The 19,577-nt window shown below is 33.6% G+C and overlaps 1 protein-coding gene and 1 long non-coding RNA gene across 2 annotated transcripts in view; one reads left to right on the top strand and one right to left on the bottom strand.

Annotated features, from left to right (window-relative positions):
- The window catches only part of LOC150102671 (uncharacterized), a 125,229-nt gene that overhangs the window by 11,017 nt on the left and 94,635 nt on the right, over positions 1 to 19,577 (top strand). The window lies entirely within an intron of this gene.
- Positions 4,201 to 12,560, bottom strand: LOC150102677 (venom peptide SjAPI-2-like). The gene is made up of 3 exons (XM_090399046.1): positions 12,490 to 12,560; positions 5,843 to 6,123; positions 4,201 to 4,444 (listed from the first exon to the last, which is right to left on the bottom strand). Exons 2-3 carry the CDS (start codon positions 5,907 to 5,909, stop codon positions 4,269 to 4,271), a joined length of 243 nt encoding a protein of 80 aa, XP_090255172.1. The 5' UTR covers positions 5,910 to 6,123; positions 12,490 to 12,560; the 3' UTR covers positions 4,201 to 4,268.

The raw sequence follows: 19,577 nt of genomic DNA, 5'->3' as shown, positions 1-19,577 counted from the left end.
AAGGTGGTTTACCTGGTTCCATACGGAATTCGAAGAGTTTTCCTGACGCAAATGCGGGTGTTTCATTCCGCAAAAACCCGCCAGGAGACCACACGCCACTTACACACAATGACAATGATATTTATCTATTAAGACACCACCTTATCCTGAAATTATGGTTGGAACACCAATTGGAGCAGATTTTAAATAAGGCTGCTGGAAATATTCTCATTAGACACTGAAAAAGTTTTATGAAGGTATTAAAGATTTGCATCATCTTATAGAAAAATAAAGTGAAGATTAGAAAGTTCGAACTTTTACCAGAGAGTTTGAGAATGTAACCTTCAGCATAGGAGTGGCTTTCACTTCCGTTATATGAAAGACATGAACTCTGCTAAGAAACCGTATATTTGCCTTTTGTTAGTACATTGGTTATTTTTAATGGCTTGACGGCTGGAGTGAACTGTTGCATCTCATTAGAAACTACGCACAAACCGATTCATTGCACTAAAAAAAAAACGGCGATTATAAAGGTTCTTTGGCAGATTCCGTGTCTTTCATGCAGCGCAAGTCAAATTAACTCCTGTTCTGAAGGTTATATTCTCATAATCTATGCAAATTTGGAATCTTTTGAAGTGTCATTTTATTTGGCTGTTAAAAAGGCGATGAATTTAATAATATGCACTGAATATATTGCTTTGAAAATGAAGTCATTATATATCCATGCCCACGGTGGGTTCGAATCCCGCCGTGAGCATGGATATTTGTGATTGTTTGTGGAAATGCCGGTGGTAATTGGTGGTAGATGGCGTTGGTGTAGTTGGTGGAGACAGAGCTGTAGAGTAGGTGTCCTCCCTCGATGAGTCTTTGGACTCCTTGGAGGTGTAACGTGTTTTTTTTATTACATATGATACATTCATCACATGCATTTGATTACATATGATACATACTTGAATACATATTTTTCTTTAAAAAAAAATTCAATCCTTTTTTTATTATTAAAATTATGATTAATATTGTCATTATTCTGTTTTTTCTTCTTCTTTTTGTTAATAATAATAATACAGCACTGAAATGTGATATATGGGCTTGTTTTTTTTTTTTTAAATCTTGGATGAGATATAATTTCTCAGCTTTCATCCTCGAAGCTTATTTGTAAGCTTATCTGAGGATGACACCAGTTAGTTATTTATTGGTTTGTTTGCTCTGTTGGGAAGTTACGAAATCAAACCTATGTTTAATTTTGTAAATTTGATTACCACTGCAGCCATTGATTGAAAAATTCGCGCACGCACGCGCACACACACACACACACACACGCGATAACTTGGAATGTCTTAATGCGTCGCTGAACTGGAAGCCTGAACGAATATACTGTGTTTCATTAAGTTTGTGTGGTATTTCGGGTGCGTGTTTCTTGTTCATAGTATGTCCTTAGAGCTCTTTTCAGGCTATTGTAGTTATTAAGGTTTCTGTATTCAAAAGGTAATTTGTTTATCATGTCTGGGATGTAGAAGTTTCGCGTGGCCTATCCGTAGTTATTATTGTATTTATATGTGATATAATTAGAGTTGTCTGAGGTCTTGTTATACGGTATGTATTTCTGACAGTCCTGTAGTTGCATCGAAATAATATTTTAGCAAAGCTGCATAATGACATAAGTGTTTTGCTGTCAGTATTTTGTGTTCTGACATTGCAGTGTATATAAAGTCGTTATTGTAACTTTGTTCCCAAAAGATCAGTTTTATCATTTTGTACTGTAACGACATTAATCTGTTTAGTTTGTAGGGCACACAGAAAGCACACGTTGTTATAGCGTATCTTAGTATATTTTGGCATAGTGCTTTGTATATTAGTGTTTTTAGGCGTATGGGAACTATGTCTTTTAACCTGTAGAGTGTGCCACTTATTGTTCGGAGTTTGTTGTGTAGATGGTTTATGTGGCTATTCCAGTTCATATCTGCATCGAAGTAAATTCCAATGTATCGTATTGTTTTAACCTGAGTGATTGTAGTGGTTTTACTGTTCCGTGTGTTTATGTTGGGGGAGTGGGTATTGGATGGTTATATATTTGTTATCAACTGGTCAGTCAGCGGATTTCTTAATATCATTAATTTTGTCTTATCTGAGTATGGAATTTTTGGTGAGCCAGTCTGTGATCAGTTTTATGTCATGTTGCATATTTATTTGGGCTATGCTTGCGTTATTATGGATGGATAGTATAGCTGTATCGTCTGCGTATTGAAAGATCTTACCTTTGAGAAGTAGCTGATTAATATCGTGCGTGGAAATGTTGAATAGACTTGAGGCAGTGCAGCTCCCTGTGGCACTCCGCAGGTTATATAAATAATAATAATAATATTATTATTATTATTATTACTTTCGAGTTGTGGTCCCCACCGAATTGAAGCCTTTCTAGCTGCATATCTTGGTTTTATGCAGAAATTTTGAATATAATTAAATTTGCTGCAGTAAATCTTTGTAATACTCGTAGTATTAAAACTACGCCGCCGTCAATACGGATAAAATACATCGCTCCTCTATACTTCGTATCCATCATATATTTCAATATAATATAAAAGCAATGGCATTACACTTTTAATATGCACTTCACATCCATGATTATTGACGTATATGGACGTAATGGTTCGATGGTTAAGAAGAGTAAGCTATTGTACAGCAGAAGCATTATCTTGACACTTAACTGGCTTCTTTAATATTATTTATGCTTACCACATATTCTTGCTAAATTGTGCACATGTAAACAAAGTATCCTCCGTAGTATCAATCCCCTTAATTTAAATCAATGTTTTTATTATTTTTATTTAGAAACGTGATCGGCAAGCTTGAATTCTGGAATTATCCTTTAATATATTTTAAAAAATTATAAACACTTTCCCATACTTTTTAGATATGATCCCATTGTATTACTGCTATCATGCTGTCATAATTTAAAAATTCTGGCCTTAATCGTAAAATTATGTAGATATACGAGGAGGTGGGGGAGGTCTGAAAAGTTCTGATAAACACTAGAAGAAAATTGACGATAAACCAGCTGATATAACCACAAGAAAGAACGTGTCTTAAAACCCTTTAACTCTCATCATCATATTGTAATAATCTGTTCTTTTTCTTTTAGCAAATATATCAGAAGAGTTGCTTTAATATCATTTTTGTTCCAGGTGTTTATCAGAACTTTTCAGCCCCCCCCCACCCTCTTACCATAGTTTGATCATTTGAATAGTTTAATCATTTTCAACTAAATTCAAATCGTACATTTCTTAAATGATTATTTACAACGAAGTGGAAGAAAGAAGAGGCAGGAAAAAAAAAGATTGGGAACTATTATTATGAAAGAAAACGGGCTGACCGATCGACTTACAATCCCCTCACGGTTATATTTAGATTTTACTGTTTACAACGATTTATGTGTCGTCCACATCTGTGAGCCCGTCAAACTTCCTTTCGGTTGAAAAAAAAAGCGGGTGTTCTAGACAAGATTCGAATCCAGATTTTTTTCATCCGGAGGCCGATTTCTGGCTGTCTTAGTTACCGTGCTACGGAGGCATTCTTAAAAGATAAAACAGTAAAAATTGTCTTCCAAAATATACTGTGGGTTGAATGAGACGAAAGGTTCGAAGCGTTCATCTTATAATCTCTGGTTTCAGATGAATCGGTGAGATCAAACTCGTGAAAAGTTCAACTGCTGAGAAACGCACCTCGTTTCTCAGTAGTTTCTCCATAGCGCAATTTCAATGCATCAATCTCTCTCTCTCTCTTCTCTCTCTCTCTCTCTCTCTCTTTCTTTCTTTCTCTCTAGAAGCGTTGTTGGCAAGTAGATCATTTGAGATTAAGAACACTGAACTTCATTTGGCGATCGGTTTCTAGGAAGCACAGTACTTATAGATTTCTCCATTATACCTTAGTAACAGTGGACGAAGGTTCCTTCGTCTCATTGTTCCCGTTGTAGCTGGAACAATGGGACGAATATTCGATTGAAGATTTTTCCCTTGCATTTTACGAAACAGCCAAATATGATTAGATTTAATTAAAGAAACATTTTTATAGCAATTAAAAACTTCTCCACTTAATAATCATATTATTGTAAGCAATTCAATTTAACCCATCTCGCTGATGTGCTATCACTTAGCGATCTCTCTTGGTTGTTAGATATAAAAAAATAAATAAAAATCAAATAAAAATAAAAAACTACGCAAGAAATAGAACTTTTATATATATTAGAATTTTATTCCCAACTATATTTTACAATTTTTTTCTGCAAAATTCCTTTAACATTCTTCTGGGGGCACGCATGCGCCATTTGAGTGCCTGACTAGTCCTTCCTTACAGAAGCAGTCCATGACGCACTGGGCTGTGCAGATAAGCGGCTTATTCTTGTAATTCTCACATGTATCTGGACATGCTGTGCCACATTCCGAGTACTCTTCTCCATCCTCCTGACATTCTGCAAGAAAAATAAAATCTAAATGTTGTTTGATATGTGAAAGCAGATGAATATTTATACATGACAGTTTATTCGTTTAGAAATTTTAAGCACAATCTGAATGGACGCCATTTTATTTTCTTAACTGCTTTCTGCTAGTTCCACTTTCCCGAAGTTTGGGAACTTGCAGTACACCAGTGCTGTGGATGAGTTCAAAGATTAGTTTGAACTCGTCACTTTGCTAAAATGGATTGTAATATTAGTTTATGTTATAATATATTGCTACTTCATCAACGTTCGTGAACCTTATCGCTCTCAGATTTCATTATTATGGCTGACTTCCTGAAAGCAATAGAAACTTTTCTTGATAACTAGTACAAAAAATGAGGCATGTGAGAGTCATGGATGGGTCGGTTGATTATGTTTTATTTATTTATTTTGTTTAATGCTCCTCCGTGGCGCAATTCGAAGAACGACGTATGTTGCGCATTTCACTTGAAAAATACTTAAGTTCGAATGAGCGGAATCTTTATATGGGTGTTTTCAGTTGAGTTAGTGAGGTTTTTTTTTTTTTTTTTTTTCAGAAACTTCAATTTTTCATCTTCCATACAGACAAATCGCCATGAGAATACACGCAATTTACTGATGAAAAACACTTGTGGTGGGAATGGGTAGAGTAGATGGCGTTGTGTAGATGAAGATGGTAGTGGCGTTTGAGTTTGGACTATTAGGTGTCACGTAATAACAATAATATTAATAATACCATTACGAAACGGCTACAGAAACAAACACGTGGAGTTGGAAATATGCATAGTCCAAGTACTGCACTATACTTAAGCCAATACCAGCCAGTTTGAAGCTGGCGCGCGCATGCGCAGAGATCAAAAGAGGGATTAGGCAGAGGGTTAAAAATAGCTGAGTAACTTGGTTACCAATAGCTCTTGAACGAAAAGCTATGATAAACCCATAAACAGAATTCATCTTAAATTTTTATATCATTAAATTTTGTTTAAGAAATATAGTTATAATTTACAGATTATTCCTACACAAAGAAATCAGAATATAAAATTATCCGTTTAATAATTACTATAAATATTTAATTCCGAATATTTTGCATTTAAATCTTTAACTTTGAGAATGAATAATACACTCTCAAGGGAAAACCTTTCTAACGTCTAAATTTTAGAAATCAGAATTACAGAAAGTCAATGCTGGTGAAGCCTCGACCAATACCCAATTCTGTTGTATGAAGAGAAAAATATATAGTGAAATAATAATAATAATAACGGTCAGTAATAATTCCTACTCTTCAATGAATAATCCTTTCCTGTTTACGAAGAAATCGTCCAAGTTTCTGTCTTAGATTATTTTCCGAAGTTTCATTTTGGAAAATATTGATGGAATAAACAGGTTACTTACCTTTGTGTTTTGCTTGGCAGAAAGCAACCGGGAGAGCAACAGCGACGAATACCGCAAGGATTTTCATTGTGATCCACTGTATTAGGCAGAAAGTAATGCAATATACGAATGTGGTCCTTTATATATGCTTCCTGAGAGATATCCGCGTTGATTATATTCAAGGTTAAGAAGAGATTACATAACGACAATTCTGTGGAATAAGAATAAAAAAAGTTTGCATTTCTGTCGCACGATAAACGATCGCAGCACCACTTGAATGAGTGAAATAAAACATTTCGAACCTTAAATGGAAGATGAGAAAATATGAAGAAATAATATCGATTTGTTAATATAAATGCATTTAATAAAAGAAAATTAATAACATAGGATAGTAATTAATATTGCCATAGTAAATGGCAGTTCTATATAACCATTACCATGTATAAATAACTATACTTATTATAGATTTTATTACTATTTTATTATTAATTCTAGAAATAGGAGAATTAGGTTTGGCTAATTCTGGGCTGGTCTACTATTTGTGGCATATTTCTCAACAAAATAGAAAACTTTTGTATAACTTTAGTAGGTTCATGACTGAGGAGATTTCATTATCTTGATTTTCAATGTTGATTGTTGAAAAACAAGAAGTCCAATTTTAATTCTTAAAATTTAAAAATTACAATATTAGTGATGTCAAACTTGATATTTTTACATGATTCGAGGACAGTACTAAGTTAAAAAAGAAACAATTTCCTTAGAAAAATTTTGGCATTGTTAATAAAGACTGTGATGTAATTAGTACTGTCCTAATGCATAAGTTCCTAATGCATTTCAAGAAAGGGTTAGCATGCCTTCTGTGACTCAATGCATAAACGTGATTGCTTGTTTACCGCGAAGGATGAAGTTTTGAATTTCGCTTTATCCATGAACGTTTGTAAAATCCGCTTCAGGAAGTCCTGTAATGAGTTTGCATCTACGACGTCCTTTGGTTAGAAAGCTCCCTTTCAAATCAGGTCTAAGACACGAAGAACGTCTTGTTAGGGATTTAAATCTGATCTTGAGTTAGCTGGTCTAATATTAATCTGTAAGAGTTTTCCCCTAGCAAAGCCGAATGAGACTTCTCAAAATCGTCAAATTTTGTGAAGTCTCAATCCCCAGAAATCCCCAGAACAAAAGCAATTAATAGACATAATACACTGATTCCCATTGTCTTAGTTGCTTCTCCCGTAATTCGGAATAATAACCTTCTCAAGATGAGCGAATATGTCGCTCTAAATTTATAAGACATTTTTGTTTGTCATGGGATCCTTTATTAGTCTCTTATGGTTTCTAAATATGCTACAAGTGGAAAATTGAAACTTTTGTAGAAAACTTCATGTGATTGGCATCACCTGCTTGTTTCTGGACAACCGTACATTTTTGAGCTCAAAAGAGGTTGTTTAGGCTCGTGTGAATATAAAGGGAACTCCACATCCTTTCCATAAATATGCATATGAATCCTAGTGGAAAAGTTCCAATGAACATGAATTCTGCACCTCGGATTTTCGAGATACAACCACTTATTACCGCAGCACGAATGCCTGCAAGCTGTAATGCAGACAAAATGGCAAACGAAACACCGTAGGATGAACTTACCTTGCAGTAAGTGTTCAAAATTACTTCTCCGCTGGTAGCTATGCAGCCATTGAGGCAGCTCATCATTGAGAGCCCCCATGCTCTCGAAAGTTACTTGTCTAATAACCATCCATACATTGTCACCGCATCCTTGCAGTTTCTCAGTATTCCTCGTTGGTATTGGTCAAGTACACCAATGATTGCGAATAGAGCAGCAAATAAACATTTGTAAGATTTAGGCCAGATGACTGTTAAAGCCATGTAAGTAGCTTATCTCAAACAACTCATTTTTCAGAAAACAATTGATCAAGATATCCTCGTCCCTCGCAACATAAGTGTGGTGGAGTTTCGTCATGCATGACTTCAAATGTTTCACCACAAATGTTTCTTTATGAACTAAATGTTTCTCCACCACGCAAAAGGAATGTCGTGATATTGCACATCGTGGAAAGTGTTTTCTACCAGGTTTGCAAGAAGTCACTGTAGAAAAGTCCAAGTCTGTTTTCCAAACAACTCTTATAGAAACTGCTAAGAAAATGCCAGTTAACTATAGCGAATGTCCGATAAACGTAATCCCCAGAATAGCACAGTTTAATCTGATTCTCATGAACGCAGCTGCATGGGAGGCGCGCCTTTTTCAATTGCAATCATGTGATGGAGATTCGTTGGATTCTGTGACACTAAGCACAGCCAGTTGTTTCTAGAATTTCTATTTGACTTCCATAATAATAAATGTGAATATGAGCTAATTCAGTAAACGAGAACCTACCCTTCATTTCAACATACGAGAGTGGTCCTATAAGTTGCAGGCCTAACTAACTTTTAGAGGTGATAGAAAGAAAACAATTGTGTCACTTTTCAACATAATCTCCCTTTACTTCAACACACTTTTCGGATCTTTGAATTAACATTTGTATGCTCTTGAAACAGTAGTCTGTAATTTTGTCTGCAAAATGGCCTAAAACTGCATCTTTCACCTCGGTGGCATCTGCAAATTTTCTTCGTCGAAAGTATTTCTTCAGTTTCGAGAAGAGATAATACTCACTGGGTGCTTGACCCGGGCTGTAGGGTGTCTTCAATCTCCTGGAAGCCACAATCCTTCACTGCAGCCTTCTTATTTCTATCCTGATTGTCAGTGTCATAAATCCCAGAAATTTGGAAATTAGTGCTCCGATAGGACGGTTAATCTGATCTGCATAATATCATATGTATTGCGTGTGTTCTTCTGGCCGGTTTGCCAGTTTTCCGGAATGAAAAAACCCAATGTTTTGAAAGCAAAAAACCTGCCACACCTTATGAAACCGGCTAACTCACCTTCAGATAAAAAGGCCTGATCAGAAGAAGAATTGTTCGCATCCTATACGGGATTCGAACCCAGGTCTTTCCAACCAAAGGGTATCCCCAAAACTGAGTGAGCTAATATAAATATAAATTAAAATTGGTTTTTGAACACACTAGTGTGCTTCTAGGTTAATATTTTAGCCAATTTTTCTCACATTCTTTATAAATATTTCAGCTGCTCTTCACCATACCAAATTTGTTTATTCTATTATTCATTTCTAAATATAATTTGCTATCAGCGCTCAAAATGTACTTTGGTTACTTGTTTAGATTCACCATGCAGTTGTTGCTTGGCAAGTGCCTGCCTTTTTTATTAATGTTTGTCTTTTGATTGTGCTACTTTTCATGCGAAAATTGGTTATATTCCGTTTGGTTTGTCGTGTATTAGATTTATTCAGGATCGAAACATTATTTGTAGAAAATAAAGAGCTAAGATAACTTGTTTGTGACACCAAGTTTAATGACGCTTCATACTGTGATCCATAGAGTTGATAAATGATAGTGCCCGTACGTAAAATCTTACCTTACTCCTGATTCTATAGTAAACTATCTTCCTTTGTTTCTTTCAGATTGAATTGCTGTCTGACAGCTAAAGCACATGTTATATCCACGGTCTCAAAAAAGCTACATGGTTGTCTGAGAATTCGCGTTAAAATAGAAAAATTTTATTAGCAGTACAATGCGGTGTATTATGAAGGACGTAATGTCTAATATCAATTAATAACACAAACAAAAATCAATTAATAATCAAAATAATAATGTAATTGTAGTGACTACTGATTCACAACTACCCTGTTACTTCTGTGTCGTCCTATATATATAATGTCTTAGACATAAAATTTACAAGGTGCTCTGATAATGTTAAAATTTCAATCTTTAGGAAGCCAACACATACAGACAGAGATACCTTCAAGCATCCTCTCACCACTACTCTCCACAGAAATTTGGCATTATTTCCACCCTTGCACATCGGGCCAGATCCTTATTATCAGACGACGTAGAGTTTCAAAATGAACTTAATTTCCTCAAAAGGACCTTTCTTAATAATGGTTTTACTTTAAAAAGCATTGAGAAATTTCTTTTTCGCCGTCTTCAAATAACTAATGAAGATTCTACTAACCCCAGAACTTACATCTCCTTGCCTTTCATTAGTTCCCTCTCCCCCAAACTGGCTAAAATTAAAAAAAAATTCGACATCAAAACATGTTTCTCTACTTTTCCTAAACTCCGTTCTATCCTTAGTCAACCTAAAGAAAAACATCACCACCTTCAGTTCCCAGGAACTGAAGATGGTACAAAATTATTTGTAATTTTGTACTAATTTGTTGATTCTTGCAGTTGTTAACCGCAGTTAAACATAAATATTCTACATGCAATATTAATGGCACGCAGTACATGTTCCCACTTTACGTACGTGCATGTTTGATAACAATTTCGATATCATCCTATTGGATGTACGTGCTTTAAAGCAACTGCGTTTAGCAGATAAGTTAGGTGCTTTTTTAAATGAAGAACAAAGAATGCACAGGTTATAATATTTTGAAAACGTTTTACTCAATAATCTCACAAAAATGGAAGAATCTTACTCTTAAGAAGTCGTTGTTATACAGAGTTGGTAAGTAACAAGTAAGTGTGGAATATCACAAACGCTGTTGTCATAATCTGGATATACTTATACTGCAATTACTGCAAAGTAATGGCTTTTTTTTTTTAAGAAAAGAAAAGACAGAGGAAGTTCCTTGCCAATGTATAAATTTGAATGCCAATTTAATGTATAAAAACATCGTGTTTGACTTGTTTAAATCCAATATAGAATAGAGTTTGGTGGGCTGATTCCCAGATTTCTTGCTAGCCTATTCTCATTCGTTGAATATCTAACTGGATGCCTACAAACCAGTAGCACTACATGAGGGTTAAGATAAATTTGGTCAGACGCTCTGATCATTTTTGCATTCTTCAGGCTTTGTGGGATTATCTTCCTGGTTACCTAGGTGTCACTTTCGCCTTCCGCGAAAAAAAATATATATCACAGGTTTATCCTCATATATTTTTTATATCATTCTTACGGTTTTTGTAGAAGAGATTTATATTTTTATTTCTAAAAACATAAATCTCCCTCAATAAGGGCATAGAATTTTTGGTCCAAATAGAATTTTTAGGAACGGTTCACAAACTTTTAATGCAGAAGAATTGCTTCGCAAGACATACTTTGCCAACTGAGTAAGTGAGCACCAAATACATTCGATTTTTGTTTGTCCGTTCTTACTCAAAATAATACCTCTGCTTAAGGTCGTAGGCAAAATCACTTCTATATTTTTTTGAATTGTCTGTTAGCTTCGCCCGAATCGTTTATACTATCAGAATTGTACGAAACGATTAAACTAATACGTTAGAAATCACAAATAAATTGTCTGCAGGTACATATAAGCTGCTTTGTTGCGATGGACACAGTTACTCTACAAGAATACTATTAGAAAAAAAAAAAAAAAAAAATCTACTTGCCGCTTACTTATGGAGTTGGCAAAGCATGTTTAATCCCATTCTTTATTTTCACGCTTTCAGCGTGAAAATAAAGAATGGTACTCAGTTGAAACATATCCATATATGGTGTTTCTTGTTTTTCAGTAGTGATTGCTGAATAACAAGTAATCCAATTTTAATTTTTAAAATTTAATAATTAAAATATTAGTGATCATTTTAAATGATGTCAAACTTTACAATTTAACATCAGTCGAAGACAATATATTTCGGAGAGCTTTAGGTTAAAAAAGAAACTATTTCCTTAGAAAAAAATTTGAATTCAAATTTGAATTCATATACGACGTTGCTCATTTACCGCGATGATGAAGTTTCATTAATAGTAAAAAACATTCGAGTCCCGCTTAACCCATAAACATGTGTAAAATCTGAGTTTGCATAATTTTTAGAAAATGAAAATTATTGTCAGATTTCCCAGCAGAAAAGTACTGGCAGTAAAAGTAAATCAATTAAAATGTAATAGCGCGAATAGACGACGATCTCCTCATTTTTGAGAAGCAGGATTCGAAACTTTTGCGCACTATGTTACGATTAATATCATGTGAGATGAAAATACACCGTATTTTCAAGAACCTTCCGAATAACAACCCCCTCCGCTTCAAAATAAAAGTTTATTCTTTTTTGTTATTATTATTCTGTTTAAAAATTTATTCTGCCGTAAAGTACTTTATGAAGATTACTGCACTCATCTCGGTATTAAGAATACATGTTTGTCTTTATTATTATTATGTAAGCATAGTTTCCGAAGTATTTCTTATCCACTTTTGCATTACTTTCAATGAGTGCTGTTTTTAAATTACACTTCATTTCAAAAATGAACTACAAGCATTGCCAATAAATCTTTTTTATTATCTTTTTTCTTGATTTTTTTGTTTCAATAAAAAAATGCTAAATTATTGGATCATCAGTAACTACTAAATTAGAATGAAGTTCGACATTCCACCAATAATAAATGAATTGAAATTCCAATCATTACAGACAATGCGATTCCATCCACTCCAATCCGCATTGGACATTTGTAGCTCGATATACTCATGAACTTATTCCTTTCATGCGAATATTATCGACAATCATACACTAACTGTAATATTTAAGATAGATGTAAAAAACAACTTCTTTCTTATGTTAATTACTTTTCAGGTTAGTTTAGCTCCAGACATATAAAACCATACCTGTGATGAATGGTAATAGTCCGGTCACTTCTGACAAGATCAAGATAAGATAAGGAATCGTGACATGAATGTTTGTTGTTATGAGATGTAGATAAGTGACGTCATTTGTTATTTGTAAATAAGTGACGTTGTTGTTTTGAATGGAAAAGAGAGATATATTAGTGTATAAGGAATCGTGTCGTGATTGGTGGACACTTTAAACAAGATCAAGATAAGATTAGGATTCGTGACGTGAATGTTTGTTTTTATTGATTTTAGGATGTTTGGAATTTCGCTGGGCCCCCCCTTCTGCCGGAAACATCACGTGGTGTTTTTGGTTGGTTTATTGCCTTGTGGGTGATATTTAGAGATAAGAATCGTGACGTTATGTGTTTGGAAATTCAGTTTCGAGATTTTCTGAACAATTTAATTATATGGTATGTTACTCAAACATACAGTTTTTTTTTTTCTTCTATAGATGGTTGTACTAATTTTCCAATATATTTTGGGGTAATTCTTTACTGTTAAAGGTGGGAATTCTTAGAGTACATCGTGATGACGGGTGTGATTAGGTTTTCTCAATAATTTAATTATATATACTAATGTAACTCAAACACACTTTTTCCCCATAGTTCATCCGTATTTTCTTCTATATTCATAATCTAATCAAGTTCATATTTTATTCATAATTCATCCGAATATTTTGTTTTGTGTAAAGTACAATCTTCAAGTTCAATAAATAATTTTTTTCTTCTATAGATGGTTGTACTAATTTTCCAATACATTTTGGGTATTTCTTTCCTGTTAAAGTGTGGGAATTCTTAGAGAAAGTCGTGATGGCTCTCGTGTTTCGAGTTTTTCTGAATAATTAATTATGTACTGGTGTCCCTTAAACACATACACATTAGACATAATAAAATCGCTAATGTATCCATGTTGATACTCTAATATATATATACCCTATGATTATTCTTATGGAAAAAAAACTATTCAGTATTAGAATTACGCTTACCAAAATCATACGAGCAGTTGTTATGTTTAAGTTAAAAAAAGTACTTACAGCTTTCCAGATGACTCTTCTAAATACGAATGTTCCAAAATAGTTGAATTTTATATCCACAACACAAACACAAAAGCCACAAAGAATGAAATTTCTGTAAATACTGTAACCTGAACTAGTTAAATACTTCGTCCTTTAGATTACAGACCTTAGATGCTGTGGTTTCGTCATTGCAATATCCCCCAGCGAGCGGTTTTCTTCAAAGGGGTCTTTCATGAAAATGACATGAGTCACATCCGTAAATTGTGGTATTGTTCAAAAGGTAGCATTTCCTCAAGTTTTGATATTTCTCAAATACTTACATATAACTAAGGGATTAGTATTCAGATGTTTGGATGACACACATCCTAAATTATTCATTCTTCGTTACCGTTGGCATTTATTGGTGTAGTAAATTAATGCTTACATTTAATATTAATTTAGATTACTATCCGATTGGTTCTCTGTATTAATTCTTTCCCACTGTTGCCCAAGCTTGGTGGGAAAGTCTATGCGCCATTTTGTTTAGAGTAAGTGTTATTTCCGGTTTCGAATTCCGATTGCTGTTAGAGTATGGAATTCTGACAAGTGAAATTTTTATTTTAATTTTTTTTTTTCAAATTGAATGGTTATTTTCTGTATTTTACTTTTAAAGGTCATATTCTAACAGAATAACTGAGCAGAATTAATAAATATATAAAGTGTATGTGCATTTATTTTCCAACACTGTATATTTCTCATTAAGTCTTATCTTAAAGATATCTCTCTTATCCAGTCGCCATTTGTTGTACGTAGGTGAGAAATCGTGTGTTTTGGTTCGAACTCTTGGTTTCCGTTGGGAAATTACGAATATAACTATTAATTTCACCTTCGATTCCTTGTGCTTTTAACCTATTTCTATAAGTGGAATTTATTTATTTTATTTATTTTTTTCTTTAGCATTAGTAAATTTTAAGTAACTGATATGAGACAAACAAGGTTTTGAACTCTCTGCAGCATTTTTCTACAGCAATCTTTTTAAGATTTTTGTAACGTGCCATTGGTTTTAAATATCTAATGGCTCTGTAAAATAACCAAACTCTAACATTATTGTGACTTTTAGGATGAAATCTTCACCACTAAAATTCTAGCGATTAATTTAATATCCGATTATTCCTTTTACTCCCAAGATTTGTCAGTTTCTTGAAATATTTGAGGGCTTGCATGAACAAATAAGACTTTAAATTTAATGAATCAAAAAAAAATTCTCTGGTTACTTTGTGGCATGAAATTTCACAAGGAAAAAAAAAAGAAAAAAAATGTTATCCTCCTTCTTAAAGTTGTATATAACACATCAACGACACCCAAGTGTTCATTTAAATTTACGCATTTTATTTGAATAAGATATTTTTTACAAATTGTAATTACTGCATCTAACAATACAGAAAATAAATAAATTGAAAAATACATCAAAGGTTCTTCCCAGACTTGTGGAATTGCCATCATGATTTTGACAATGTGACTCTCATCTGAAAGTTAATTTTTCATTTGGTGAACGTTGGGAATTTATTACTGTAGTAAAATTAAGGGTTGAATATTTATATTTTCGAATCCAATACATATACTTCTGAGAATTATTAAAAGCATACAATCTTTGGTTATGTTTCCAAAAGCATTTAAAAGTACACGTTATGTTTTCACGTTTTGGGCATCCAATTTCATTTAAATCAAGAACAGGCCTCCCTATTAACATCGTTAATGTTTTTGATTTTTCACTTCCTTTGGCAAGTAATATATGATATTTGCATGTTAATTCTATCATCCAATTTCTTAGTTTGTCCAAAGATAGCGAACCAATTTCCCGCTTCAGATGATGGTTATATTTTATTAACCAAGAATTCTGGTTTTTTAATTCTTTCAGGTAATTCTTTACAACTACAAGGTGATTTTGTCAATGCATATCTTACACTAATTCCATCAGAAATACAAATTTCTTTAGGAAATAAATTTGAACTCTTATTCAAAAGAAATTGGCAGTCAGTTATCCCAATGATAACTGAAAATTCGAATTTTTCACCCGCTGTCGATTTTTCATTATCGTTTTCCTTCTTTCTTCTTAGATTACTTCATATGGCACCACAAATGAATAGTTATTTATTATTATTTCACTGATTATTAGCTCTGATCGTATACTTTTTGGTAACTTTCGTTTACAAAATTCTAAACAATTAGAACTTTTCACAAAGAAACTTTCAAAGAATTTGTGGCTCACCCATTTTTTTTACATTACCAAACACAAATCACAAAACAGCAGCTGCAGTGGATGAACGATTACCTTAAGTCCAAAGTATCTCGACTGTATGGTATTTTCTTATAGTACTGTTTACACTTACCATGCCCTACCCTGACCGTTCCTTCAAAAATGAACCTTTTGCACAGATGACTCAACGACATGTCTTCACATGCTGTTGGATATACTGTTGGTGTGTTTTTATCTTACTTGGTGTAGGGAAAGATAAAATTTGTATATGTGTTATCTGAAGAGTACAAACATTTTCTTTATGCTAAACTTTAAAGAAGAGTTAAAGTCACGTTTTGTTAGGTTAATTAGGTGCTTCTCTCTCTCTCTCTCTCTCTCTCTCTCTCTCTCTCTCTCTCTCTCTGTAAAATAACCAAATTCTAACAGTTCGGATTTTCGATTATGTGAACGAATTGTTTTCAGATAACTCAAATAATGTCAATAGGTAGCATTAGACAATTTCTAAAATAATCAAGACATAGATATTAGTTTTCAACACTTTTTGTTAAAAACTAATGTTCCATCCTGGCATTAATTTCACAGTTGTGATTTTTTTTAAATAATTAAACAGAATTGCATTAAGATATAAAGTTGTGGATTTAAATATCAACTTCTAATAAGAATAACTGAGTAAAAATTCACTGTGGAAAACCATAACAACAAAAGCACACATCTTTGTTCATTTAAGTTTACAAATACATATTTGATTTTGCTGAAATACTATTTACAAGTATATTCACTGAGAAAAATTCGAAACATATAATTACCTAAAAATTTATTTCACAATATTTAGTATAGACTCTTAACATTTTCCAAAGAGTTCAATGAATAAAATTTTTGTTACTCACTGTTTCTTGGTTACCTTACATCAAAATAGTTGGTCACGCAAAAGAATTTTTAAATCAGATACCATGGTAACCACACTTCCATACATTTGAAATTGTGTCAGTCACTCAACTCAATGCAAAAGTTTCATTTTGCAAGGAACCCTGACTGTTCCTTCCAAAATGAAACTTTTGCGCACATGATTCACGGACATGTTTCTACATGCTGTTGGATAAAACATGACGACAATGACGGATGTGTATCACCCTGGGAAAATTCCAAGATATCTTATCTCAAAAAGATCACCCACAATTCCATAGCCAAACAAAATATGACAACAATAACGTTATGTGTTTGGAAATTTCTGGGGAACATATGTCTCTCTTTCTGTGATATCACAGAGGGTGATAGATGTCTTCCCTGCAATCCTCCCCCACCTAACCACATCACCCTAGTCTCTCCCCTCTCCTCCAGAAGATGTCTGCTCAGCCTAGTGGGATGAGTGAGCTCATCTTTTGCGGATATCTTTTAGTGATGTCACCTCCAACTGATACTGATAACTTTTTTGGGGAAAAAAAATTAAAAAAAACGCGCTTTTATGATAACCTTTTAGGAAAAAATCACGTTTTTTATGATAACTGTTTTTAAAAAAAAAATAAAAAAAATCACAGAAAGAGAGACATATGTTCCCCAGAAATTAACAAACACATAACGTCATTGTATGGAAGTGTGGTTACCATGGTATCTGTCACTTATTTACAAATAACAAATGACGTCACTTATTTACATCTCATAACAACAAATATTCACGTCACGATTCCTTATCTTATCTTGATCTAAATCTTGTTTAAAGTGTCCACCAATCACAACCGAATCCTTATCTCTACCATCGCCCATAATTCCATACGCGAACCAGAACACAAGAACTGAAGCCATTGACACATATACCCTCAGGGAAATTCCTAACATTCCAAACCCGATCGAAGCGACTCACAATGACGTCAACCAATCACGTCACGATTCCTTATCTTATCTTGATCTTGTCACTAGTGGCTGGATTACTACTAACGGTCCATTTCCAACCAACTAAGGTTACTAGAAAAGTCAAAAAAATAATAATAATAATAAATTTGAATAGAAACCCTTTGAAATTTACTTAATACAGTTTTTAAAGTACACATCCGACGTACATCGCACGTTTTACGATGCTGCATGGGTTTTCTATAAGTGGATCACATAAATGTGACTGTGATTAAGTGCTGATAGCAACTGATTTGGGAAATTCCACCTTTAGACAGTAGTTGATTTCAGTACTATTTAATTAATATTTGATTTAGTATCTATATTTCATTCCATCAGATGGTTGATAACTGGGTAGTGCGTTTCCGCCTTTTATAATCTAACTCCTCCAACAATAATAAGGCCTGACAACTCCTCTGAGTGAAGCCATCCTGCGTAATAAATTGGCTTTCTAGTGAACTAATCAGTGCGTCTCGCTTAAAGAACCTATTTCTACACATTAAGCACATTTAAGATGAAGTTTAAATACGGCGTGAATGACTTGATTAACGTTGTTGCTGTAGATTAATTATTATCCTCTTCCTTGCATATACTTCGCCAATTTCACTACATGTTAGTGAAAGTCCCTAACATGTAGGGACTTTCACTCGAACTAATATTAAAAATATCAAAGCGGTGACACGCAAAACTGCATCTATTTGTATTAATAAAACGTTTTGCTCTTTGAATAAAATATTAATAAATAGAAAGATAAAAGATGATGCTAACTCATTCCTTAATGCTCTAATAAACATAAATGAGAATTAACAATAAAGAAGTCAACTGGCCGGGTCGATCTCAAAAGAGAACTCCCAATGAATTTAAAAATGAGATTAAAAATCGACCAGAACCGAACATAAAATCTACGTCCGTACTTACTGTTATGATGATGAAGTAAATGTAAGAGAAAGCCGAATTCAACTTTAATCAAACTAAACAGCAGGTATTTTAAAATCAGTTTCTGTTAGTCCTTTACTTTCCTGCAGGTGTATTAGCACGCATCCACACTTCGACTGTGTCGAAATAGTCTCATTTAGATTTTTATGCATATGTTTTCGTTGCCAAATATAGTCCCCACAACCACAAGTACTAGGCAGTGCCCTTAAGAGAATAAATCAACATTGATGTCAGTAACTTATGTGAAATGAATCGGTCGTCTCTCTTGGAGCAGTTTCAAAGAATGGGGTGGCCGAATGTCGAAATTAACAAAGCAAGTCGACGTTTTTAATAAACGGTTTATTTTAATAAACTAATACAAAGTCGTTAAAAATCGCCATGCAAAGAAATTGTTGCAACACATCAACTCGATTATCTTATATAGGTGGGCCATTAAATAATTACGTTGTCCGGTAAGATTCAAGTTTTGAACTTCACTTTCAATAATTCCTGTTTAATATCAATTTTTGATGTAAAAGTTTATTTTATTTGTCAATACCAATTATGGAGATCACATAACTTGAAACTAGTCTTTTGTTGTTACTTCACCATCATCGAAAAAGTTACGAACCGTGCATGAAAGTGCATTTCCATTGTTCTTGCATTTAATTTAAGAACACTGAGGTGATTCTCTCTGTCACTCTCTCGCAGACTTGGAGAACCCTACCTTCCAACATCCGTGCTAGAAATTTTAACTTCGGTAACCAAAGCAAAGTCTGTATGTAAGTTATTACGATTCATTATCCCGCCCCCCTCTCCAGCTTTACATTATGGAAAGATTTCTAGCTCTGCTCATTCAAAAAATGCATCATTTGCATTACTTTCAGAATTCATTACTTCTAAAAACGAATTTATCTTGATAATCCTCAAAAGTCATCTTAAATTCCACATGAATCTATATGAATTACAAACTTGTTTTCATGCACTTTTTAAACAACTAAGTTACTGACAAAGAACGTTTTTCAACAGTAA

Source organism: Typopeltis vanoorti, chromosome 10 (genome assembly GCF_054136105.1).
Source record: "Typopeltis vanoorti isolate ZY-2024b chromosome 10, IOZ_Tvanoo_1.0, whole genome shotgun sequence".
Classification (NCBI taxonomy): domain Eukaryota; kingdom Metazoa; phylum Arthropoda; class Arachnida; order Uropygi; family Thelyphonidae; genus Typopeltis; species Typopeltis vanoorti.
This window is presented reverse-complemented; position numbering and strand designations above follow the sequence as displayed.